At 38.5% G+C, this 24421-nt stretch overlaps 1 protein-coding gene across 1 annotated transcript in view; it reads right to left on the reverse strand.

Moving 5' to 3' along the window:
- The window catches only part of FAM194C (family with sequence similarity 149 member C), a 67413-nt gene that overhangs the window by 41619 nt on the left and 1373 nt on the right, over positions 1 to 24421 (reverse strand). Inside the window, 8 exon segments of the mRNA XM_087923157.1 lie at positions 605 to 703; positions 4708 to 4876; positions 6170 to 6290; positions 7841 to 7990; positions 10038 to 10229; positions 13474 to 13594; positions 14717 to 14845; positions 19390 to 19497. Of these exon segments, the coding sequence (XP_087779283.1) occupies positions 605 to 703; positions 4708 to 4876; positions 6170 to 6290; positions 7841 to 7990; positions 10038 to 10229; positions 13474 to 13594; positions 14717 to 14845; positions 19390 to 19497 (1089 nt within the window).

The raw sequence follows: 24421 nt of genomic DNA on the forward strand, positions 1-24421 counted from the left end.
CCTATCTTTCAAGAAAAATGTCTTAGCAAGATGGAATCTAGCTTGTCCATTGGATAAAGAAGCTACAGATGTATATTATCTATCATCCATATGAGAAAGAACATTAACACCCCATATAGTATTCTTTTTTCTTCTTTCCTTCCTTACAATGCCTATTTATATTCTGTGTGAAAACTAGGGCTACAATTAATGTTTAGAAGCCTTTTCCAGCTGAAGGAGGAAGACTACAAAAATGTCTACTTTTGTAATCATTCTTACTTCCTGCAGCAACAACTACAAATGTTATTTGAACAATTCAAGCACAAAACCCAGAAGGAATCAGTTTAATAGTTCTCAATGTTACTTCAGATAAACAGTTTGGAATGCACAATTTGACCACTGGTTTCTTCACAACATTTATCTGTATCATTTCATCATTTCTGAAATTCTGAAATTTAAGATAATGTACCATTATTCATTTCATTTCAAATTTAATGTTATCACCATTCCACGTTATTACGAAGAAGGTACATTACGAAGACACATTTGTATGAGACAGCACATGACTATACACGTTAATTAATAAAGCAGTGTGAATTTCATAAACCCAACATAATGACAATACCTGAAATCATCAAAACACTGTTTATAAATTGTTTTGTAGTTTTCTGAAACCTCCTTTTAATGTCAATAAGGATTCTTCTCCAATGTTCTTTCTTATCAGCTTCAATGTATTTTAACTTTGGAAAGGAAAAAGGGACATGAGTATGATTTTTAAAAAATACTGCATTATGGCATCTGGAAATCTATGCAGGCATCATTGTACAATAGCAGAATTTAGTGACTTTTTAGACCAAGAATTGCATTGCATTCATTTTTTCTTAGCTATGACATCATATGAGGTAAGACTCAGCCAAGAGAAAAGAAAAGAGGAGTGGAGAAGAGATGAGATGAGATTTCTTGGGAAATTATCAGATTTAACACAGAGAAAACATGTATTTTTCCTTGTTTGTAACATAAGCAATATCAGGAATGATTGTTTCAGCAATGCAAATTTCTTTAAGTCAAGATATGGTTACGGAAGGCTTTTAAACAATACCTCTCCTAGTTTCTCTCCTATCTTCCTGCAGGTTTTCCAATTAGTGGACAATGAAACAGTTTTTGTATCCAAGAACAAATACTTAAAAGGCCAAATTTGCTTCAGATAAGATCTGCCTTGTTATATGTGCAGCTATTTCCACAATCTTTCTCCTTATTGGAGTCAACTAAGGGCTCTTATTACACTAGGCTGGCAATTTCTGAGACTAGCAGGACATTGTCTTCATTGAATTTACTCTAGAGATAGTCCCTCAATGCAGATTATCTCTACCCCACTTCCTTTCTGCTGCATTCGATCACATGTATTATTACAATATTGTTTTTTAAAGTTTATTTTTAAAATAAGAATCCACACCTACTTGAGAATTTCAGAAATTCTAATCTTAAGAAGGAAGCTTTAAAAAGGATAGAACTGCCAATAATTGGAGTCCATATAGGACAAATAGAACTAATAAAATGGGCAGAATGACTCTTAAGTATTAGATCTGGAGACAATCCAGATCTGGAGTATACCCTGGAAACTGAAAGAGAATTGATTATAGGTTAATGGATAAAACCATTATGTGGGGGTCTCCAGGTTCAACCTCTGGAATGATCAGTTAAAAGTATTGAGCACCATGTAAGAAATAAGACCTCAGATAACAATAAACCACTGCCTATCAGATTTAGCAGTGGATGGTGCCAGAACTGAAATCTCATGGTCATTCTGTTCATTCTGAGACATGGCATGATAGAGAATTGCCAGTAATAGCAATAGCACTTAGACTTATGTACCACCACACAGTGCTTTCCAGCACTCTCTAAGCAGTTTACAGAGTCAGCCTATTGCCCCCAACAATCTGGCTCCTCAGAAGGATGGAAGGCTGAGTCAACCTTGAGCCTGGTGAGATTCCAACTGCCAAATTGCAGGCAGCTGGCAGTCAGCAGAAGTAGCTTGCAATACTGCACTCTAACCACCGAGCCACCATGGCTCTTTAGTAATACTATTAATTGATCATTAAAAGACTCAATTTACTTTCCATATAGATCCGAAGTTATCTCTGTAATTCCTGGTGCTGGAGTAAAATAAATAATTCTGTGCTAGAAGAAGCATAAAAGAGAATTGCCTATTTTGTGCAATAAGTCTGTGACAAACAATAGCAAAAGAACTGATATGCAGCTGTCACACTAAGCAAAAAGGCATCTGTTCCGAAATCCTCTTTATTGTACTAAAACAAAATCACCTTTATTTAGATTCTTTTTTTAAAAAAAGTATAAACTATGTGCTTCAGCTACAAGCTCTCTAGTATAGGAACAGGGAACATTCTCATTTTTTTTATACAGCAGCTTGTTTGATATCAGCGTTTTCCCTCAGCTGAAAGGGTTTGCAGTGTTAAGACCAGTTTTCAAGGGGAAAAGTCTCTCCTTGAAAATAAACATTCCACACCTTTTCTTTCACTCTAATTTTTAGCAAAGGAATGAGAGAAAGGATTTGAAGACAACAAGAATGAAAAAAAAAAATGGAATGAGCTATTGTATCTCATCTTTACACATTTTACATACAAAAGCATCTTTTTAAAAACTCAGATATGACCAGATCTGTGTGTTCAAAACAAAAAACTCTCTACACCTGAACATATAAATCTTTTGAAAGCGCCAATCCTGCTGAATTTTCCACTTTTGGAGCATTCCTGAACTGGCTTGAAAGGGATCAAAATTGCCAGATACAACATGGGGCCACTTGTTGTATCTCATCTTCATGGATTTCATCTTCAAACCATTTTTCATTTCCTTAATGCTCGGACCCATAGCTTTTCTTTGTTTCTGCTTAACAAAAGCAATTTAAAATGTATGGTTTGCAGTGTGTCTGTTTGCATGTCTGGGTGGGGGATAAATATAAAAGCAGTAGGAGATGGAGAACGGAATGACAAGCAACCAATGACTTCTTAATCTAAAGAATAGGCCAATTAACACCACGTGGCTGATAAATATGTCATTCAGCCACCCTGTGAAGGCAACCAGTGGAGTCATAAAACATTTTAATGCAAAGGCTGTCTTTCCACAAAAGTGCATCCACAATATAAATATTTTGGGGGAAGGGACCTAGCAATTTCCTTCTGGAAAGAAAGTTGTCCTTACTGCGGGTTTCGGTAAAGTTCCTGGGGTTGTTTTTTGAAAGGTCAATGGAACTCCAGGGAAGCAATTTGAAAAGAGCCAAGTGCAGCGTGTATTGTGGGTGGAGGGGTGGAGGGGGAGAAGGGAATAAGATAGAATGTGGTATAATTTGTCTATCGCTTTTATTGCAGAATTTAATTTTGCCGGTAAGCAGAAAAACTGGGTTTAAGGTTATAAGGGCATGATACTCTAATGCCATAAGTGTTTTATTCAAGCATTAGAAGACAGGAATCACCGAAGCATGATACTCAACCATGCTTTCTGTTATCTGTTAGTGGTGGTGCCTTCTTTGTTTCAACTCAATATGGTATACACAGTACAGGCAGTCCTCAACTTACGACCACAATTGAGCCCATAAATTTCTATTGCTAAGCGAGACATTTGTTAAGTGAATTTTGTCCCATTTTACAACTTTTCTTGCCACAGTTGTTAAGGGAATCACTGCAGTTCTTAAATTAGTAACACAGTTGTTAAGTGAATCTGGCTTCCCCATTGTCAGAAAAGGTGATCGCATGACCCCCGGATGGTCATAAATATGAGTCAGTTGCCAAGCGTATGAATTTTGATCACACGACAATGGGAATGTTGCACTAGTCATAAGTGTGAAAAAATGGTCATAACTCACTTCTTTTCAATGCCATTATAACTTTGAACAGTCACTAAGTGAACTGATCTAAGACAAGGACTGTCTGCACTCTTTCCTCCTCCCCCCCCCCCCAACTTTCCCTACAAATCCATCCTGTGAGGTAGGCTGGCTGAGAAACACTACCTGGCCTAAAGTCACTCAGGGACCATTCATAACTGACAGTGAATTTGAACTAGAATCTGTTCTGACCCAGCCTTAGCAAGTAAGGATAAGCTGCTTATTTGCTTACTCAAACAGGATAGGAACAGTTTTTTATTCACGTGGATAAACAAAAATACAGACGTAATTAGTCCCAACAAACCTGGTTCTGGCCAAGGAATCCAAATTGCTTGCTGTGCACTAGAAAACAAACGGTTGTCTGTGACAACTGGCCACTCCCAAACATCTACTATTTATTTTCCAGCCAGGGAGGGGCTGGCTAGCATCCACCTCTGCTTTTCCCTGAGAGCCAGCTTATTGCTTTCCTCTCTGCACGTACACCTCATCTGGTCCTCCCACTCAATCAGTTCAGGCCTCTCCACCTGATGGAGAAGGGAAGGCCCCAGCTCTGCCTCTGTCTTCCACTCGGAAGCTGACCCAGGCTCTCCCTCAACTTCCTCCTCGTCTGACTCTGCTGCTAGCTCTGCTGGCAGCCGACGGGCCACAACAGGATCTTCCCAATGCTACTTCAATACTTTCTCGACTTTACCACACTGGGTCTCTCCTAATGGGGTCATTGGACATGCAACATGGGCAAGCAGAAATTCTCCTGACTTTTAATTAGGGTTACAGAATGAAGAGAGATTCCTTTATTGTGCCAGTGAAAATCAGCCCTCCATTTAAAAACAAACAAACCCAGGGTGTGTGCTTTCATTAGGTGATTGGTACCTGCTTATCAGCTTTGCATCCATGCAGACATCCAGGTCTTATCAAAGATAAGGTGAGGCTTTCATTCAAGGCAGCAAAAGTAATAGTCATGGAATTTTGGCTAAGAACTTTTAATTTTAAGTTTTCATTTATCTAAGAAATAAAAAAAAAGATAAACAGAGTCATGGGCCAGATTCATACAGAACTGATCTTTTCCCACTGCTTTCCTGCCTGACAATCTTAACTGGACTGGCAAAGATGCATATAGGCTGAAACTAACACATGTGTATACATCCATGGCAAACACAATCTGAGACAAATTGAAAATTTGAGTTTACATTAGATACTTCATTAATTATATTAATGGTGGTATTACCTGGCCAACTCTCTCTAGACTGGAAACCTAAGCACAACTGTACTTGGTTAGTATTTCAGTGGGGGGAATCTAGGAAATATATTTTAGACTGAGGTGATGATGATGATGATGATGATGATGATGATGATGATGATCCATATCCTGGAAAGGAGGAGGTGGCAAACTCCTTCTAAACTACTGTCAAGAAATTGCACTGCTGTGTTCACGTGGTTAGCCAGGAATTGACCTTGGCTTGAGAAAATCTTAAACATTTCAGTTAAAGGGTGACAATGACTATGAAAATGTTCTTTACAATGTACAAAATAACTTTCATTGGTGTCAATAGAGGCTTTGAAATAAGAAGCAATAATTTTTGCTCTCAAGGTAATGAAGCCTCACCAGATTTCATATTTATATCAGAAATGTCAGGAAGCAAAAGTAAACATCACATGATCCTATGGGGCACTTTGCTTTTTTATCACTATTTGTATCATGGATAGCATTAGGAAAGGAGGAATAGATCTCAAGCTCCCATAGACCTGTAAAAATCCAAATGAGAACTAATTAGCAGCAAAAAGTGTGTGTGTTCTGTAACTGTGGCCACCTAGGAAAACCATTTTATTTCACTGTAACCTACTGTCTGCCTTCCTGCCTCAAATTCTGTTTTGTCAATGCATTTTTTTTCTAAGGGTCTAATCCCTGAGAACAGGTATTACCATATGGTAGTAAGGATACATATTTTAAAAACACATTTCAGTACTTGGTGGCAATGCATGAAAGGAGTAAACACAAGGAGTCAACCCGAATACATCAGGGTTGTCAAACTTGTGGCCCTGGGCCAGATGCATTATGCACTGGCCATGCCCACACCTGGTTTAGTGAAGGGGGAAAAGTGGTGATACATCACATGACACCGCTATGATGATGTGAGTTTGACACCCTGGAATAATGCTCTCTGGTATTTGTAGAACCTGAACCCAACTGAAAACATGATTGACCTAAAAATGTAGAGTAATTGTTAAAAACTGCCAAGAACAATGGTAGTATCTCATTAGTAAGATACCTAAAAATTATTCCTGAAAAATTCATACCTGAAAATCTAAAGACTGTAGAACTTCTTTTCTGGAATACCAATTCCAGTGGTGGGTTAATTGGCCGTATTTGTCTCTAACCACTCCACCTTGCTGATTTATCAGTAACGCCACAGAAAAGCTGAGTAAGTGGGAAAACAGTCAAATCACAGCAAATAATACTATAAGGTTGTACTGAAGATGTTAACTAGTAATATTTTTGGCTCCTCTCATTGCAAAAATATTATGAGCATAATAAATATTGAAGAATTCCGTGGTCCTAAGCCCACAGTTCTGTCTCAGTGAACTGCTCTGTTATACTGTATTTTTGATCCATTTATTGTCTGTATAATACAACATAGCTATGATCAAGGGTGTTGGTTCCTACTCATGGTGATGCCAAAATGGCAAAACATCAGAGGTGATATCATGACACAAGCTCTGCCTTTTGTATTTGTGATGTGATTACACACACGTTCATGTGGGATGGAGTTTGTATCATGATGTATACTGGTAGCTGAGTTCCTGCAGATATGAAAACTACACAGTACACATATTTTAATATAACTGCACAATAGTGAATCTTGTTGTTGGATAAAATAGCAATTAAAATACATATTTCTATTTGAAATTAGGTATTAATAGATGTTTCAAAGCCCCATTTTATCTGTTCAAAAGAACAAGTGTCATGAATACAGATGCTCAACTCAAAATTAGTTTGAGTCGTTGAACATCAGTGCGTTCCTCAGACTTCTAACTTACCTAACCCACCTAATGTTATATCTCCTTGAAGAAGCAAAATTTTCACTGGTGTACTACCCAGCTTCCACTTCTTCTCTGTGGTGTTTCCTAAATTCTCTCAATTGTTATGTACTTGGTGCTCTTTATTTCTCAGGGAATGTCTCATGCCATCACTTCAGGCCAAATTTTATGTTGGTGTCATACAGTCCACCTCTGAAATGTATTCCAATAGCTCATCACTTTGTTGACCTTTTTCTCTCCTAGTTACACCATGTGGTATCATCATTAATTACACCCAGTGGGGTTAAGCTTTTAACATAGGCCATTAATAGCTTGCTATATCACATGCTCCTTAAAGCCAGAGATTCAGGATATCTAATTACTTCACTTAGAAAAAGAGTGATGGATGGGAATCATAACAATAAAATAGCCAGATTAAATGGATCTAGTTGACCTGATTTTAAAAGTCCCATAACACTGATTAGTTATGTCACCTTGTACTAGTCTCTTTTCTGATTATTCATCTGTAAAACTGAAATAATTTCCCCCTTACATGAAATTTTTCCACTAATGAATGAATTTCTACAGGCATTCATTAATAACTTTATGTTTTTTGTGGTTAGTATTACAAAATGAAATTTTGTATTGAATGTACTGGACAGAATGTACTGGACAGAAAAAGATCCTGTGAAGAAATCACATACAATTATGATGTTCTGAATGACTATACACTTCTCCTACAGGAAACTTGGCTAGTCTCAAGAGAACTAACATAATGTGAACAAAAATATGAAAATATTGGTTTCAACCATTGGTTTGATGGAATTGGTCTATTAATACACTAATATTTCTTCTGATTTAATAATTCAATGATCACTTATCAATTAATGGATGCTTTCTCTGTTGCATTTCTACACATCTCAAACATTAGGATCAATTAATGTCACTCACCTTGATTTAAAGGAATAAGATAGACATGAGTGGCCTGGGGAAAACATGCCTAAAAATCCTTGAGTTGGGACATCCTGAAATAGAAAGGTGATTGTCTTTCCTATGCAGCATATGGGAAATTGGAAAACTGCAATATTTCCAGATGGATAACTTTGAATTAGGTCAAGTAATAGCACACATGAAAATGATGTTTACTTAGCTATTCATTCAGAGAGTATGGAAAATATCTGGCCCTTTGAAGTTGCAAGGAGATACTATCCTCAATATGAGTCTAACCACATAATGTGAAAGGATAAAAAAATAAATAAAAATGGCACTGTGCAATAGATCTTCCTCAAGTGCAAACCTTGGATGATTTCCTGCTGAATTTCCCATACTGGGCATGCTCAGTCACAGGGGACAGTGAATGTAATTGACATCTGTTGATATTTCAGATCAAACATGGTGACCCAGTTTCTTCATAGCTTGGAATTATTTCATAATGCTTGGAGGAGAGACCTGCATATGGAACTTTTCCTGCAGTGCCCATGTTTGTGATGCTCAGAAATCATCTGAAGGAAGCAGGGAAGAGACTTAGTTTGCAGGGAGAAAGTGAAGAGTTGGCAACTTCTCTGCATCAGCAAAAACCTTTCCATGCAACCCTGATGAAATCACATTCTTGGGCAACTTCCAGTTATCACCCCATGCCCTAAGTCTATTGCACCTACCTACATGCTGAACCTGGTCAACTTACAAGTAGTGAAATCTTTTCCAGATTGCAGCATAGTATTTTCTAATGGAGCCCTGAATGGCTCATTCTGTCCGACAGCCTGCTTGAGAGACTATTTCCCTCTCACATTTTCATAACCTATGCCATCATAGCAGATGAACCTATTAGCCGAAATAATGAACTCTAACAAGGGGGCTATAAAGGCTTTCCATCCAGGCCTTTGTTTACATCACATTGTTAAAAGAGAAAGAGTCATTTGAGTCATCATAGTGATGTGAAAAAAATCTGCTGCCTTTTTAGAATTCCCAGTTTCGTGGCAAGATCACATGCAGCATGTTCTTCTGTGACATAGTTCCAAAATAAGCCAAAGCCAAGTGGATGTCAAGGAAATTAAAAAGGGGGGAAGAGGGAGACAGAGAATGCAAAGGATCTGTAGAGTTTAATTCTAGACTCCTGTTGCGTGAAATGGAATGGATAATATTCAGTCATGGGAGTACCAGCACAGACTCACAGCTTGTTCCAACATATCCTTTAAGACTGAACTACACATGGCTTTAGTGGCATTAATAATTATCACTTATTTGGGTTTGGAAAATTAAACTCCAAGTAATTCCAAGGGTAGTGGTAGGGTTGGGTTACTGGATTTGGATGGTGAAAGTCGAGATGACTACTAACTCTTCCCCTCCAGTCTTAGGACACTGTCTTCCAGGTCTATTCTTCTTTTGTAGCAGGGAAATTTGGTCCTTTTGATTTTGACTCTACTCTGGACGGAGCAGTTGTCTCTCCTTATTTCTTCAATTGTTCTGCCATATCTGGCAGCAGATCCGTAAAAGAAACGGGGAGCCAACTTTTTCATTAGGAGGTCTCTGACCTCAGGGGGTTGAACCATCCAATCAGTTCCTTCAACTAATTCCTGAGGAAGAGGAGGATTATTAGGGTGTAATTAAGAGTAAGAATCCTCTTAACTGCATAGCATGCACATTTCTGGGCAGGTGTTTGGCTTTAATGCTCTTTCAGAAGTATTAAAAGTTTTGAAAAATGGAACAATTCTGAGTGTACTAATTCTACTAGAGAAATACATCCAGGTGATTTGATACACTTTAGATAAAAGTGCATACCAGTATCTTTTGAGAAAGTCTGGTCATGGATAACCCATATATGAGGAATGAGACTCAAGTGAAACTGATTTAAGACTGCTCCATTTTCATGAACTTTTAAATGATAGGTATTTGAAACATTTAACCGTAGTAGAGCAGTTATGACTCTATTCTGAGCCACAACCTCAGAACAAGGTGAGAAATTCTTATTCAATGAAGGCTTTGAAATAGCAGCGCTCAAATGCCTGGAAGTCATATGAAGGTGGCAGCTAGAGCAAGCGATCAAATGGATGAGCAGCTGTTCACATGCCCTCAAGATTGCATACTTCTAACAGGTTTTAGTAAGTGTAACAATAACCCACCAATTTGCTCCCTGGCAAAATAAGGATACTAAATCAGTGATGTTCCATCAGGAATGGAAAAGAATAACTTTTTCAATTTTGAACGTCTGATCTCAGCGGCTAATTGAGACAGGGAAGCTCTTCTCAAGGCCTGAGATGGTGACTTGTGCACAGTTGGATAATTCTTCAATATTAGGGGTCTCACGTGGCACTTTGCTATAGCTACAGACTTCTCATGTTCTCTAAAAAAAAGAGAGAGTAACAATTGCACTGCTTCATGTTATATATAGTGATAAGTATTAAGAATCAGAACTTAAAATAACACCATACTGAGCAAGTTAAGAGTTTTGGACGTATTTTGTTTAACAACAACAACAAAACCACTCTGGCTCTAGATATTAGATTTGGCAGAGAGCTAGAATCTGAGCTTTTTAGGAAATTAAAGGCTGAAATACAGTTCGTATACCTTCCTGTGCACAGAGCCAGATGCAAAGGGCAAATTGTGATACAGGGACATGCATGTAGAATCTCCTGGAAACACCTTAAAACAGCAATGTATCACTGTACTTCACAGCTGATGTACCAATTTTGGGGAAAGACGGATTGGTTTACAGTGTGCCTGAAGGATGCTGTATGCACACTCCACGTGATCCAAATCTTCTTTTGTCCTTTCAATTTGGATCACTACATGATGCTATTAATTTACATGTCTAAGGCCCAGGCTATAATCCAATGACAATTAATAGGCTTTAAAGATGGATATGAAAGTTGCTTGCATAATTATATACGTAAATTAAATTGATGCTATGTGCCAGCACAGAAAGACAAGAAAGAGCATTTGTTCCTTGATCAAAGACTGAAAATAGAAGATAACTCCAATATTATTATTTTTTATTTTGACAGTCATAGAAAATGGAGATTAAGTAGAAATTCTCCCCTAACAGAGCAATAAAGTGAAATTAGCAAATTGTGATAGTATTTGGAAAGAGATAGAAGGCATTTCCATATTGCATCATTTCTATGCCCCAATTCCTTGGAAAGAAGTCAGAAGCATTTGTGTTCAATTTCATTTCTGTGGATCTCAAGACTGAAAGGTGAGCCAATCAATACTATCCCCTCTACTATGACTTGTAATTCCTTATGTTTGTATTTAAAAGCCCTATAAGCTGTGACAATAACAGGTTGCAATTTGCAACCCAGTGCTTTCCTTAGTATCTTTTCCTCATGGTTGTAAGGTATGTGATGGTTAGAAAGGGAGAAATCACTCCAGATCAATATTTGAGGGACTGAGACCACAACTCAGCAGATTGCAGAGGCCCTTGGAAATTTCATAGCAATTATTGCAACAAGTTCAGGATAGAAATGATAGCAAGAAGCCTCTGAGGGACAAACTACTGCATTCATTGAATGACCGGAAGTTTTTAAATGACTCGAACTCCCATTTTTGCAGGCCCTTTCTATAGAACTTCAATATGTTTTAACAGTTGGAATAAGGTATTTTTGAGAGAAAAACTGCTCCCACCTCTCTCCCCTAAAAATTCTATTCTGTCCAAAAATGCCCCCCAAAGTTCCATTTTTAGATGGCTTTGGGGCTGCATGTATGTATTTACTGCTACAATCAAATATACTTTCTTCTGTGTTTAGGGGGGATAAGTATGAGCATTTGACAGTTCACCTCTCAGAGGCTTTGCACTCTATTCACACGTCAATCATTTCTGCAAAATGTCAAAACAACGGTCAAAGTTAAGATGAAAAATGATTTTTTTTAAAAAAATGTTCTTTAGAGACAGTCATCTGCTCCCATCCCACCCTCACTTTGTAATTTATCTCTTATGTTGACCAAATTAATTGGCCCATTTTTTTAGGGCTGGGAAAATGCATGCAGGCCACAGATGCCCCAGTCCTGTTCTAAGCCCTAATCTTGCAGAAAAAGAACTATAAAGTAAGATGTTGACATTTTTCTGGATACAGTACTGTGGCAGTAATAATCCTCATCACCCCGTACCTAAAAGAATAAGAAAGGAAATCACTATCACCTACATATATGTGAAAATGTCAGTACTTCTCATGACATTTTTGACTTTTAAAAACATATTTCAACGTATAGATATTTGACCTACATCTTTAACAACAGTGATAGATAAAAGGGATATAATATAATAAATATAACGTACCATTTACTTTTGTAGTCCGCTGTGTAATTTAAATAAATGTAAGTACAACTTTTATATGTGGAAAAATGCATTCTTACATTGAACATTACCTGAAGTAGTTAAAATTAGGAATCAAATGCACATGATTAGCAATAAGACTTATATATCGCTTTATAGTAAATAGTGAATACAGTTTACAGAACAGCGCATTTTCCCCAACAATCTGAGTCCTCATTTTACCGACCTGAAAAGAATAGAAGGATGAGTCAACCTTCATCCTAGTGAGATTCGAACTATCAGACTGATTGGCAGTCAGCAGAAGCAGCTTGCAGTACTGCATTCTAACCACTGTGCCACCATGACATTCTTATTAGAATGTCATTTCTAAGGAAGTGGGAAGAAACCATCTTATTGAAACTTCAAACATTTGGTTTCCTCCAGATTGAAAAAGTCAACATAAACACACAAATTTGTAAGCATATCTGCAAGAAAGCAGCCTTGCATGCGTCATACTAATAGGGATTCTCTCTATTCCAGGCCATCTATATTCCAGGCCCTGATGAAATACATTGCTTTTTCATATAATATATAAGATACAGATGCTGTAACCTGTTGATTGGCTGTGTGATTTGCCCACATTCTTTCACTGTTCCCCTAAGCATCTCTCTGCCTTGAGATATGTTACCTAGCTAACTTGGCATTTCCATATTATTTATTTATTTATTTGTTTGTTTATTTGTTTATTGAATTTATATTACCGCCTATTTGTCCATGGTGACTCGAGGTGGCTTACAGAATGTAAAACCATATTTAAAACAAAAATAAAAAATAAAAACTAACAAAAAGAATCAAATGAATTAATAAAGTACAGTAGAACAAAATCTGGAAAAAAAATCACCCCCCAACTCCCACTCCCTGCCCCAACAACAGCAGATCACATGAGCCATTTGATGGGCTCCATCCCACTCTGGGTTCCCCAGGCCCGCTGGCAGAACCAGGTATTCAGTGCTTCCGGAAGAGTATTAGAGAGGGAGCCATTCTAATCTCTGGGGGAATGGTGTTCCAGAGGGGAGCCATCACGGAGAAGGCCCTTCTTCTGGGTCCCACCAGTTGTATCTCCCTCAGGGATGGGACCCACAGCATTCCCTGCCTCCCAGCTCTGATGGGTTGGGTAGATGTGACCAGATATTGCTTCATGGAAGGTGCATACTGTGCCAGTTTAGCTACCAAATTATTATACAGTTGAAGCATTTCTAAGAGGCTGCAATATGTGAAAGCCACTGGTGTTGTAGAAATAATGCATTTTCTTTCCTAATTGTTTGAAAAAGCTCACATTTGACGGCAGATTTCACGAAGCTTCTCCCTTGCTTCAGGACATGGATCAAATTTGTCAGATAAAATGGACTCCTTGTCTTGACCAGTGCTGCTGCCACCACCTTTGATTTTAAGCAGACCTATAAAAATATATTGAGAAATACAGATTATTATTTTATTTTCATTTTATTTTTAAAACCCTCCTCAAAGTTATTCTCTAAACTAAGGTTTCCCAACCTTGGCAACTTTAAGAAGTGTGGATTTCATGCTGGTTGGGGAATTCTGAGAATTGAGGTCCACTAGTCCTAAAGTTACCCAGGTTAAGAAACCTTGCTTTAAACATATTACGAAAACATATTGTCACCAAATACTTTTTCCTATCAAACCTTTATCAGATTTAATTTATTAATTAAACATATTCTAAAAAGAGTTAAAGGAAAAAACAGATAATAGAATTAACAGGGCTTGTTTGTGTTTATTATTTATTATTCTATATAGTTTATTAGGACTTTTAATCTATCTGTAAAAACCATATTTAATCATTTTTCAGGTTACCCTGTGGCTGCTGAATATGTTCATGAGGCCATATGCAGGTGATTCAGCAGCATTGTGTCAGGTACCTTCAGGCAATCAACGTTCTCTTTTTAATATTCTTGCAATGCTTGTTAAAATGCTTGTTACTCACTTGCACCTACTAGATTGATGCTGTTGATCCCTTTCCTGGTGGATCCCACTGAATACTTGGTCTTGAGTTATTTGGGGACTGGTGAAGTCTTCCTCAAAGCCTTTGACCCCAAGGATTATTTGTGCTTTTCTAACTTTCTGGATAATGTTAATGCTTCCCTTTTTGGGGCCTTATTCTATTTACAACCCTGCTGGTACAAACTCACTGTGTATGCTATTACAAGGTGTAGCTGGTATTAATTATGACATGATAGCTGCCAGGCTCCAAAAAAACCAACAACAAGAAAGACATACTGACTTTCTTCTAAGCAATTTCCTTTATTGTTCTTCAGCTACAGACAGAAATCTTGTTAAATTAAAACCAACTACTTTCAACATTAAAAATATACTCTGAGAATGTCTGGGGAGGAGCTATCTTGATCCTCTTCCTCCTGACCAAACTATCTAAACTTTACTGTCTCTTGCACCTCCCTCCTGGGAATCTAGGCCATGTTCTACTACAATAGCAGTCAAAAGCTACCTCTCTGCCCAATGATCTTGAATACATATTAAAATGGCATCTTTGGAATGGTCCTTACCTGAGCTCTTCTGTGGTTTGACCTCTTTGAATGACAATGAAAAGCAAAGGCAGGACAATGACATTTGCTGAATGAGTTGGGTAGTGGAAGTTATAGGAATCGCTGGCGCCGTTGGGACTGCACCTCGGCCTCCTGTAAGCAGAAAAGATACTGTGGATTTCATGTCATTGTTGCAAAATACATTATTTTTGAAATAAAAAGTGTGCTCTGGTACCATTGCTATTAATGAAAAAAGAACAAAAATCCGGAAAAGGAAGTGTTTGATTCCTAAATTCCTAGGAATGCTTCAAGAAGTCTAAATCTTTTGTAGATATGTGGTTTAAGTAGGAAACCAGAAGATTAGTCAGAATGGCATTGATTCTGGTTATTATTTTTTTCCAGGGGTATGACATCAAACATTTCCTTGTATTAAAGATTATGAGATAATTCAGTGCAGTAATTAATGACTAAAGCCAAAGTTCTGTGTTTACTTGTAATTTTAAAATTAATTACAGATGTACCTTTCAGCTCCCTAAATATCATCATCATCATCATCATCATCATCACCACCACCATCATTTTAGTCATTATCTATCCATTGCAGGATAAAGGCCTCTTCTGCATGTTTCCAACCAAAATGGTCCTGAGCTTTCTTTTGCCATTTGGTCCCGCAATACAGAATGAGAGCCAGTTTGATGAGTGGTTAAGGCATCACACTAAATATTGGGAGATTATGAGTTCTAGTCCTCCTCTAGTCCTGTTTTAGGCATGAAGCCAGCTGGGTGGCCTTGGGTCTTCCTCTCAAGCTTTAGGAAGGAGACAATGGCAAATCACTTCTGAAAAACCTTGCTAAGAAAACTGCAGGGACTTGTCCAGGTGGTTTCTGAGAATTGGACACACTTGAATGGGAAAAAACCAAAACAGGACAGCCTCTTCAAAAGCCAAAGTAAATGTGTTGCCATAATTAAATGTGTTCCTCCTAAAAATCTGTTAAGTTCCTCTGTTCCCCAGAGCCAGGTAATGTATGAGTGAGTTCCCTTAACAGTCCTTTAAGATTTTAGGTACTACTGTGGTGCTAACTTTGCTAAAATAGCAAAATGACTTTTGGTACAATATTTACTCCGAAATAGCTCCCAGCAAATTCAATGGAATTTGGAAAGTAAATGGAAAATAAGAAATCTTGCAATTTTAAGGTTATACTTAAAAGTCCCACACTTGGGTGGATTTTCCAATGAATTCAAAGAGATTCATTTCTCAGTAGTCACATACAGAATGGCCTAGTCAGGTTACAGTTCTAGGCATAATTAAATGGAAGCGTGCCACTGATGTCGCAGTGATTTTTCTAAAAATACAGCCACAGGAATGCCCTTCAGAAAAGCACATTTTTGTATGTGAAAATTTAGTTCATATATTTTCACAATTATCCTCTCTCATACAAAAGAATCACAGGTACTTTCAGAACCTGAGGAATATGCCTTTGGTGCTCATGAGGTACTGGACTCTGGTGTAGAAATCAACTTTGAACTGAAACTGAATGTTCAGCTAAATGAGAGGGGAGCTGAATGCCATCTAAACTCATATTCAATGTAAAAGAACTGAAATATTTAGTATTTTAGGGGAAAACTTCATGTCTTCTGCTTGAACGTATTTCTCTGAAAAATGATACTACAGTATTATTCTAGAGGGGAAAAAATCAAGATCCAAGGTTAGCAGAATGAAAAACAGGACCAATGAAAAGAAAATACAGTAGGGAAAAGAAAACATATGGGAATAAAGGAAAAGAAGAAGATAGGTAGACATACACTAAATAGGTACAGAATTTAAAATAGAGTAACTAACTTCAGAGAAACAACTTGCAACACAGCTAAATAACAAGTTTCATCACCCTAATGCATTCACACATTATGCTAAGAACAAAGTCACTATTTTTATTACTTATATGTTCACATAAAACAATCGTGCTTTACAGTATGAAAAATAGTGACTTAATTCATATGAGCTGCTAAGCTATAAGCCAGAGCCACATATACCCTGAACCCAAAGGGCCCAAACATTTGGTGAATATTGCAGAAACGTCTAAAAATTGCTGCAAAACTAGTAACTGTTAATGTGATAGAAGGTGGAGAGAGTGGGAGGGTGGGGGGATCAAATACATGATTACTGCAGGGAGTAAACATAACACTTCTATTAAATTTTAACTAAAGGAAGAGAAAGCACATTTACTTACAGGGCCAGTACCCACAGCCTTCTTTGGGGGGCACAACCTCTTTCATGGCCAATGTAGCCCTTGCCATAGAAATACCCTTGAATGCCTCCATAAATCCTGGCTGATAAATCACATTGTCTGGAATCATATTGGGATGTAATGCAATGGTGATAACAATTAGGTTGCTCCTCATATTTAAGTCCTATACTACTGTCCTATAAGTTCATATTTTGGAAACAGTAGAGGAGTTGACTCTCTTCTCTGCGAGAGGGCTCGAGATATTTGAAGAAGGTCTTCTCTCAGTCATGACCCCTCCTCTGGGGGACATTTTCTTCTCTAGGTTTAATCTTAAAGGGGAAGAGCTGACACACGTAGGTTGCCACCTGAAAATGCCAGAAAATTTCAAGCCAGAAGAACACAATCATTTTAAAGAATTGAAAGTTTCCAATGAAAGTTTTCTATGTCATTACTTCTTTTTCTATTTAACTGGGGCTTAAACAAAATCCTCAAGTATCTGAAGTGAAATTGGCTTAGGAATTCCTACAGGTCTCTTCCTAAAGAGTCCCCTGCATTGCATTGTCACTTACCCATCTAAGGCTGACATCAGGAATTTACTAAGAGTGGTAGGCAGAAAAGGGAGCTGAAAGCTCACTAAAGCTTACTTACGTTTTCCATGAATGTAATACAGGCAAGACTTATTAGTGGGCTCTTGAGATAGAAATCAAACTTGGAAATAGATAGTGACTCTGTCAGCATTATTTCCCTAGTCTAATTCTGAGGAGATGGAACTTGAAGAAATGATGGTTTAAATGATATTATATTAAATATATATTAACACCAATAGGTCATTCTACAGAAATAGCTAAATTGACTGCTTTGATCAAAGGAAAAAAAAAACAAATACTTTTGTTTCTACTTGGCAATTGCTTCTGGACTTTGTGCTTGAGGTGGAAAAAATGAACTGTTGATTTTGGGTTTTACTGATTAGATTTGTTGTTATAGAAATGGCTAGTTTATACTATTATGTAAAAGTAAAAGTTTGAGGTTTGATGTTACTGTCTTATTCTACTGCACCAGAGGGAGTCAGAAGTCAACACCTTTCTTTTTCATTCCTCCCCTTTTCTACATTTCTCCTTATCCTTCTCCTTTCCCTCCCTTATTTTTCCTATTTGCTTTTGTATTTTTGTATTTTATATAGTAAACTAATAAATGGAAAAGAGAAAAAAAAGTAGGTCATTCTACAAACTGGAAAGGAAATAAAATGCCAGATATAAAAAGGTGAATCTTACTTACAAAATGGAGTGTCAAAGTATCCTCTTACCACAAGAATTTTTCTTTTTCAAATGGTCAGAATAACGTAGCACACCACATTGCCAGGGCAATCATGCAAAATGAGCCTGTGACGTGGCATATTTTTAATTTTATGCAACTGTTCCATTTATGAATAATTTTTCACCTCATTGCACCTTTGGCATTCATGATATGCTCTAGGTTTAATGACAAGGCAGAAGCACAGAAACATAAGGAGAAGAGACTGAAGCTACAGAGAGAATCCAATAAACGTGTATTGTTGTGGGTCCATGTGTGTTTGTGCGTGATAATCCAGGCTACAGTTGGATAAATCCATTAGACATAAAGAGATTTAGCCTTATATGACATACCTAACAAAATAGTCGAGTCAAAACTTCCAGAGAGCAGGCATGAAGGATGGGGAGGGCAGAGAGATGTGGTGGGGAAAAAATCCTCCAAGTCTCTTCCTTTTTTAGGTATTATGCCTGTCTGATAGTCACACATAAACCAGTCCTCCGTGGCTTGCCTTTAACTACCTCTTTAAAGTTATCCGCTACAGGGCAGCCAAAGTGAATTGCCTGTCTCTGAATTTATTTTAAAAGTGGGAAAATAATTATTCTGCTTAGAACTGTAGTGACACTGAGGGAGGTAAGGATTAACCTTCCCCTTCCAGGGCATTCTGAACTGCATTTACTGCATATGAAAGAACTCCAAGGAAACGCTCCAAATTATCTTGTCTTTTCTCATTATCTAGGCTCTGACAAACCCATTACACATTCATGGTGTTTATGTGAAGGATCATTAAAATGTCACCCCTCCTCAGCAGTGAGACAATATAGCCCATTTCCTCTATGGAGTATTTTGTAACCTCATTTTGCACAGTGTTGCACCATGGTGAGTCTTTACTGTCAGTCTGGGTTCCTGCATCATTAGAGTTTAGCTTTTGGAGGAACATAGCAAAGCTGGGCAGGGCAAGAAGTTTTAAAACTGATGACAATAATAAGCTAACTGTACCTGCTACTCAGTTAAAGAATCAGAACTCTTCTGGAAGTTTTGAGAGATATCTTGATACTATTTGTACTACTCATTCCCAATTTGACCCATGCCTCAAGAAAGAAAAGAACATGAACTACAACAGGAATAGCAGATGATAATTTCCAAGGGTCCAAGTGCATGGTGAGTCCATTTCTTCTCTGACCTTTCCTTCTGGGTTCTTTCATAAACTCCACTGCTTCCTCCCGGGATTTGGGACTTAGCTGCTGACCACTTTCCAGGAATCGTTTTGCAATCTCGTCAGCATTGGGACCTAAGAATGAAAGAATGACCATATATTCCAGTGATAATTCAGATCTATAAAGAAAACTCTACATAGAAAAGCATAATCAGCATAATGAAAGCTAGTTTAGTGTAGTGGTGAAGGTGCTAGCCAAGAAATCATTCATAAGAGGTCTGTAAGGGTGTGCATAAGTGCACAATCATGCCTACTGTCCCTGTCCTATTGTCCCCATTTATTTGTATCTATTTCCTGTATTCATACTATGCTTATTCTTACACATATTATCTTGCAAGTGATTGACGAAACAAACAAACAAAAATAAAATAAATAAACCAGGAAATGGTGAATTCTAGGCCTCCCTTAGTATGAAAGCTGGCTGGCTGACTTTGGGCCAGTCATTCTCTCTCAGCCGAACAGGACTGTTGTTGTGGGGGAAAGAGGAGGTGGAAGTATAGACTTTAAATTGTATGTGTGTATGTATATGTATAGCAATATAATTTCTTGCTTCAAGAATGAATATTGTTGCTTTTACTTTCCTTAATAAACCAAGTTCCTAATCCTCATTATTGAGGATTACTAGGGAATATGCTACAAGGGGTCTTTCTGGAGGCAACTAAAAATTATTCAGAAACTAGCTCTTATTTTTACTATTCTTAACCAGCCTTTATTTATATACATACATGCAGGTCTACATACACTTTGAAACCAACACTCTAGACAAATCCAAACGCAAACCCAAACTCTGGCTCAGATATGTAGATGACACTTTCGTAATTTGGCCACACGGGAAAGAAAAACTGGACAACTTCCTCACACATCTTAACAACTTATACCCCCAAATACAATTCACCATGGAAACAGAAACCAACAACCAACTTCCCTTCCTGGACATCCTAATTTACAAAAAACCCAATGGCTCCCTAGGACACACCATCTACCAGAAAAAAACACACACCAACCACTACCTAAATGCACAATCCCATCACCACCCTGCACAAATCAACTCCGTAGCCAAGACCCTCATCTCCAGAACCAAACGCCTAGCTGACAAAGGTCACCTGAGAACAGAACTACACCACCCTCACTAATGTATTAATTTCCAATGGATTCCAAAGAAACACAATCACCAACCTAATCCGAAAAGAGATACCCCCAGAAAGCCAAGACACAGAACAAGACAACAGTATCACACTCCTCCCCTACATCAAAGGCACCACAGACAAAATCAGCAAAATTCTCCACAAACACAATATCAGGACAGCCTTCGGCACTGACCAAAAAAAAGCCAACATCCTAAGAAACCCCAAAGACAAGATCCAGCTAGAAAACCAAGGAGTTTATGAAATACCATGCAACAATTGCCCAGCCACATACATTGGACAAACCAACAGGAGAATAACAGCAGAACACAAAAACGCAGTCAGAAGAGAAGAAAATACTTCCTCCCTCTTCCAGCACCTTAAAGCTACAGGATATGAAATTAATTTCGAAGGAACCAAATTAATATCCAACACTGAACACTCCAGCAAGAGAATAATCAGGGAAGCCATCGAGATAGAGAAAAAAAACCCATAACATGAATAGATGGGACGATACCTCCCACCTACCAGACATCTGGAAGCGAGCCCTCACCAACAAACGAGTCCCAGCCATGAAAACCAACATGAGACCCGAAACAACATGGGACACCACCACCAATCCCCCTCATCAGACCCAGGCCCAAGCCATCCTATAAACGAAGGACAACCACTATCCAGAAACCAGACCACAGCTGTTTCACCAGCTGTCACACACCCCAACCCCAAAACCAAACAAGCTGACACACACCAAGAACACAGACCCAGACCCCAAACTTGAAGCCAGACTAAAACCCAGAATGCTACATCACAGCCACCCACTCAGGACATCACATCGGAAAACTCAGGAAATTACACCACAAGAACTCAAGGAGTTGCAACACAGCAAATGACCCAGGATATCACAGCACAAGACCAAGGATACCACAGCAATAAATCTCACAAGGTCATCACACAACCCATTGCCCAAGCCGTTACTACACAGGAGGCTAATGGAAAAGAGATCAAAACACAAATGACCCAGGAGATTACAACGCAGGACCCAGGACACCACAATAAAAGAACTCACAAGCCCTTCACACTACCCATTACCCAAGCCATTAAAACACAAGAGGCTAATGGAAAAAGATCATTACAAAACAAACGACCCAGGAGATTACAGCACAAGATCCAGGATATCTCCACAACAAAACTCACAAGGCCATCACACAGCCCTTTATACCAACATCAATTCCATCAACCAATCAAGAGGCAGCAGCGCAGCCAACCAGCCCAGCACACCAGCCCCCATCACCAGTATTTATAGAGAGATGGCAGCTCCGATCACACACTCCTTGCACTGGCACGAAGCCGAAAGCACCAGCCTAAGGATGGTGAATGGGACCTTGCCAAAACGTCACGAAGATACTCTTAATCTTACATGGGAAAAGACCCAAACACACCTATATGTATATGTATATGTATGGTCTTCAGCTTTGTTCGGGTATTTTCCCATGTCATTATAGTTGTGCTTTTAAAGTTGTAGCAACGTTTTGGCAGAATCTCATCTGCCATCATCAGGCTTCAGTATGCAGGGCAGGGCAGCTGTTCCATAGGTCTGTTCATCTTCTAGGTCTCCATTATGTCTCAGTGTGTTTTGTGGATCAAGTTTTTGTGTCATCGATGTATCTTAACACATTTGTTATTTGGCCCCATGGAAAAGAAAACAATTTCCTAACACACCTAAACAGCACACACCCCAAAATCAAATTCACCATGGAAACGGAAACAAACAAACAACTACCATTCATAGAAGTACTAATCTACAAAACAACAGATGGCACACGAGGACACACCATATACCAGAAGAAAACACACACCAACCGCTACCTCAACGCCCAATCCCACCACCACCCAGCACAGATAAACTCTCTGGCCAAAACACTAATTTCCAGAACCAAGCGCCTGGCAGACAAGACACATATAAAGACTGAACTATGCACCCTGACTAAAGTACTGACAGCCAATGGCTTCCACAAAAGCAAAATCACCGGCTTGATCCACAAAAACACACTGAGACATACTGGAGACCTAGAAGATGAACAGACCTATGGAACAGCTGTTCTGCCCTACATAAGAGGTACTACAGACAAAATCAGTAAGATACTACACAGGCTTCACATCAAGACTGTCTTCAAAACAGACAGAAAAATAGCAGCCATCCTAAGAAACCCCAAAGATAAAATTGACCTGGAAAACCAAGGCACATATGAAGTCTCCTGTGCATCATGCCCTGCCACATACATTGGACAGACCAATAGAAGACTAAGTACCCACCTAGATGAACACAAAAATGCAGTAAAAAGCTGGAACACACGTCCTCACTAGTCCAACACATGAAAGCCACAGGTCATAGCATCGACTTCAATGGCACCAAAACCCTAGCCACTATAGAAAACCCCAGCTACAGAATTATCAGAGAAGCCATAGAGATTGAAAAAAGACCAGAAAGCATGAATAGAAGAGATGATTCCACCAGACTGTCAATTATCTGGAAGCCTGTACTCACAAACAAAAAAATCCACAAGCCAAGCAAACACCTGGGCACAAATAAACTCCCCCTGATACCTCCAGCTCAAACACACCTCAACCAGGTACCCAGATGAAACCTAGCTTCCTAATAAATGATAGCCATCCATTTACTCAGAGCCAAGCCGCACTAAAAGCTTCCAATACAGGAAACACAATGTTGCAAGCCAATCAAGACAAAGAAAGCTACAAAACAGACAGAAGATATTAGAAACACCAATCAAGGAGAACACAGCAAACTCCAAGACCAATAAACACAGACCAAGACTCCCAACCATTTAGGATGAAGAAAAAACCATTCTGGCACAGCATTAGGCTAGCACCAAATTTAAAACAGAAACAGCTGTGAAAGCCTGACTCACAGACGAAAACAATACAGAAGCCTGATGATGGCAGATGAGATGGACACAAAATGCCGAAACGTTGTTACAACTTTAAAAGCACAGCTACAATGACGTGGGAAAATACACGAACAAAGCTGAATGCCATACATACACACACATACATATATTTCGTAGATTTTCACGGGTACAGGTATGGAGGTCTAGGTGCGTTTGGGTCTTTTCCTGTGTAAGATGAAGAGTATCTTGGCGACGTTTCGCCGAGGTCCCACTCGCCATCCTCAGCCTGGTGCTTTCGGCTTCGTGCCAGTGCAAGCAGTGAAACACCTGCCAAGATACTCTTCATCTTACACGAGAAAAGACCCAAACACACCTAGACCTACATACACACACACACACACACACACACATGCACACCAAGAGTCTTTTTTATTGTAGGAGATTACAATAAAAGACATTAACACTCTGATGCTTGGAAGCAGTTGTGCATAGGTGGTAAATGTATGATAAAGTCTGTGTTCCAAGAGAAATCGGTTGAAATGTTCTTTGTTAAGCCTCAAATCTTGTGGCTTAATTATTAGATTTTTGTGTTATTATTAATTTTTTTAAAAAAAAATCTTACCTCATTTATGTTTGTCTCCCTATCTGTCTATCAGTAATGACCATACATAATACACCTGTTTCTTATTTTTCTGACAATAACCATCCTGAGAGGTGGGTTGTGTTGGGAGAGAGTGACTAGCCCAAAGTCACCCATCAGCTTTCATGCCTAAGGCAGCACTAGAATTCTTACTCTCTTGAGTAGCGCGTTCATCACTAAAGCAAACAGGCTCTCCTGTACCTATAACTCTGTCTCCATGGGATTTTTCTTGGTTTTTTTTCCTAACTTAATCAAGAAATAATAGAAAACTGCGGGGAACAGAGGGAGCGGGAAGAGAAGGGGTTGCAAATAATAAAACAAGTATTGTA

Source organism: Pseudonaja textilis, chromosome 2 (genome assembly GCF_049901715.1).
Source record: "Pseudonaja textilis isolate UNSWEBS1 chromosome 2, rPseTex1.2, whole genome shotgun sequence".
In the NCBI taxonomy this organism is placed as follows: Eukaryota; Metazoa; Chordata; class Lepidosauria; order Squamata; family Elapidae; genus Pseudonaja; species Pseudonaja textilis.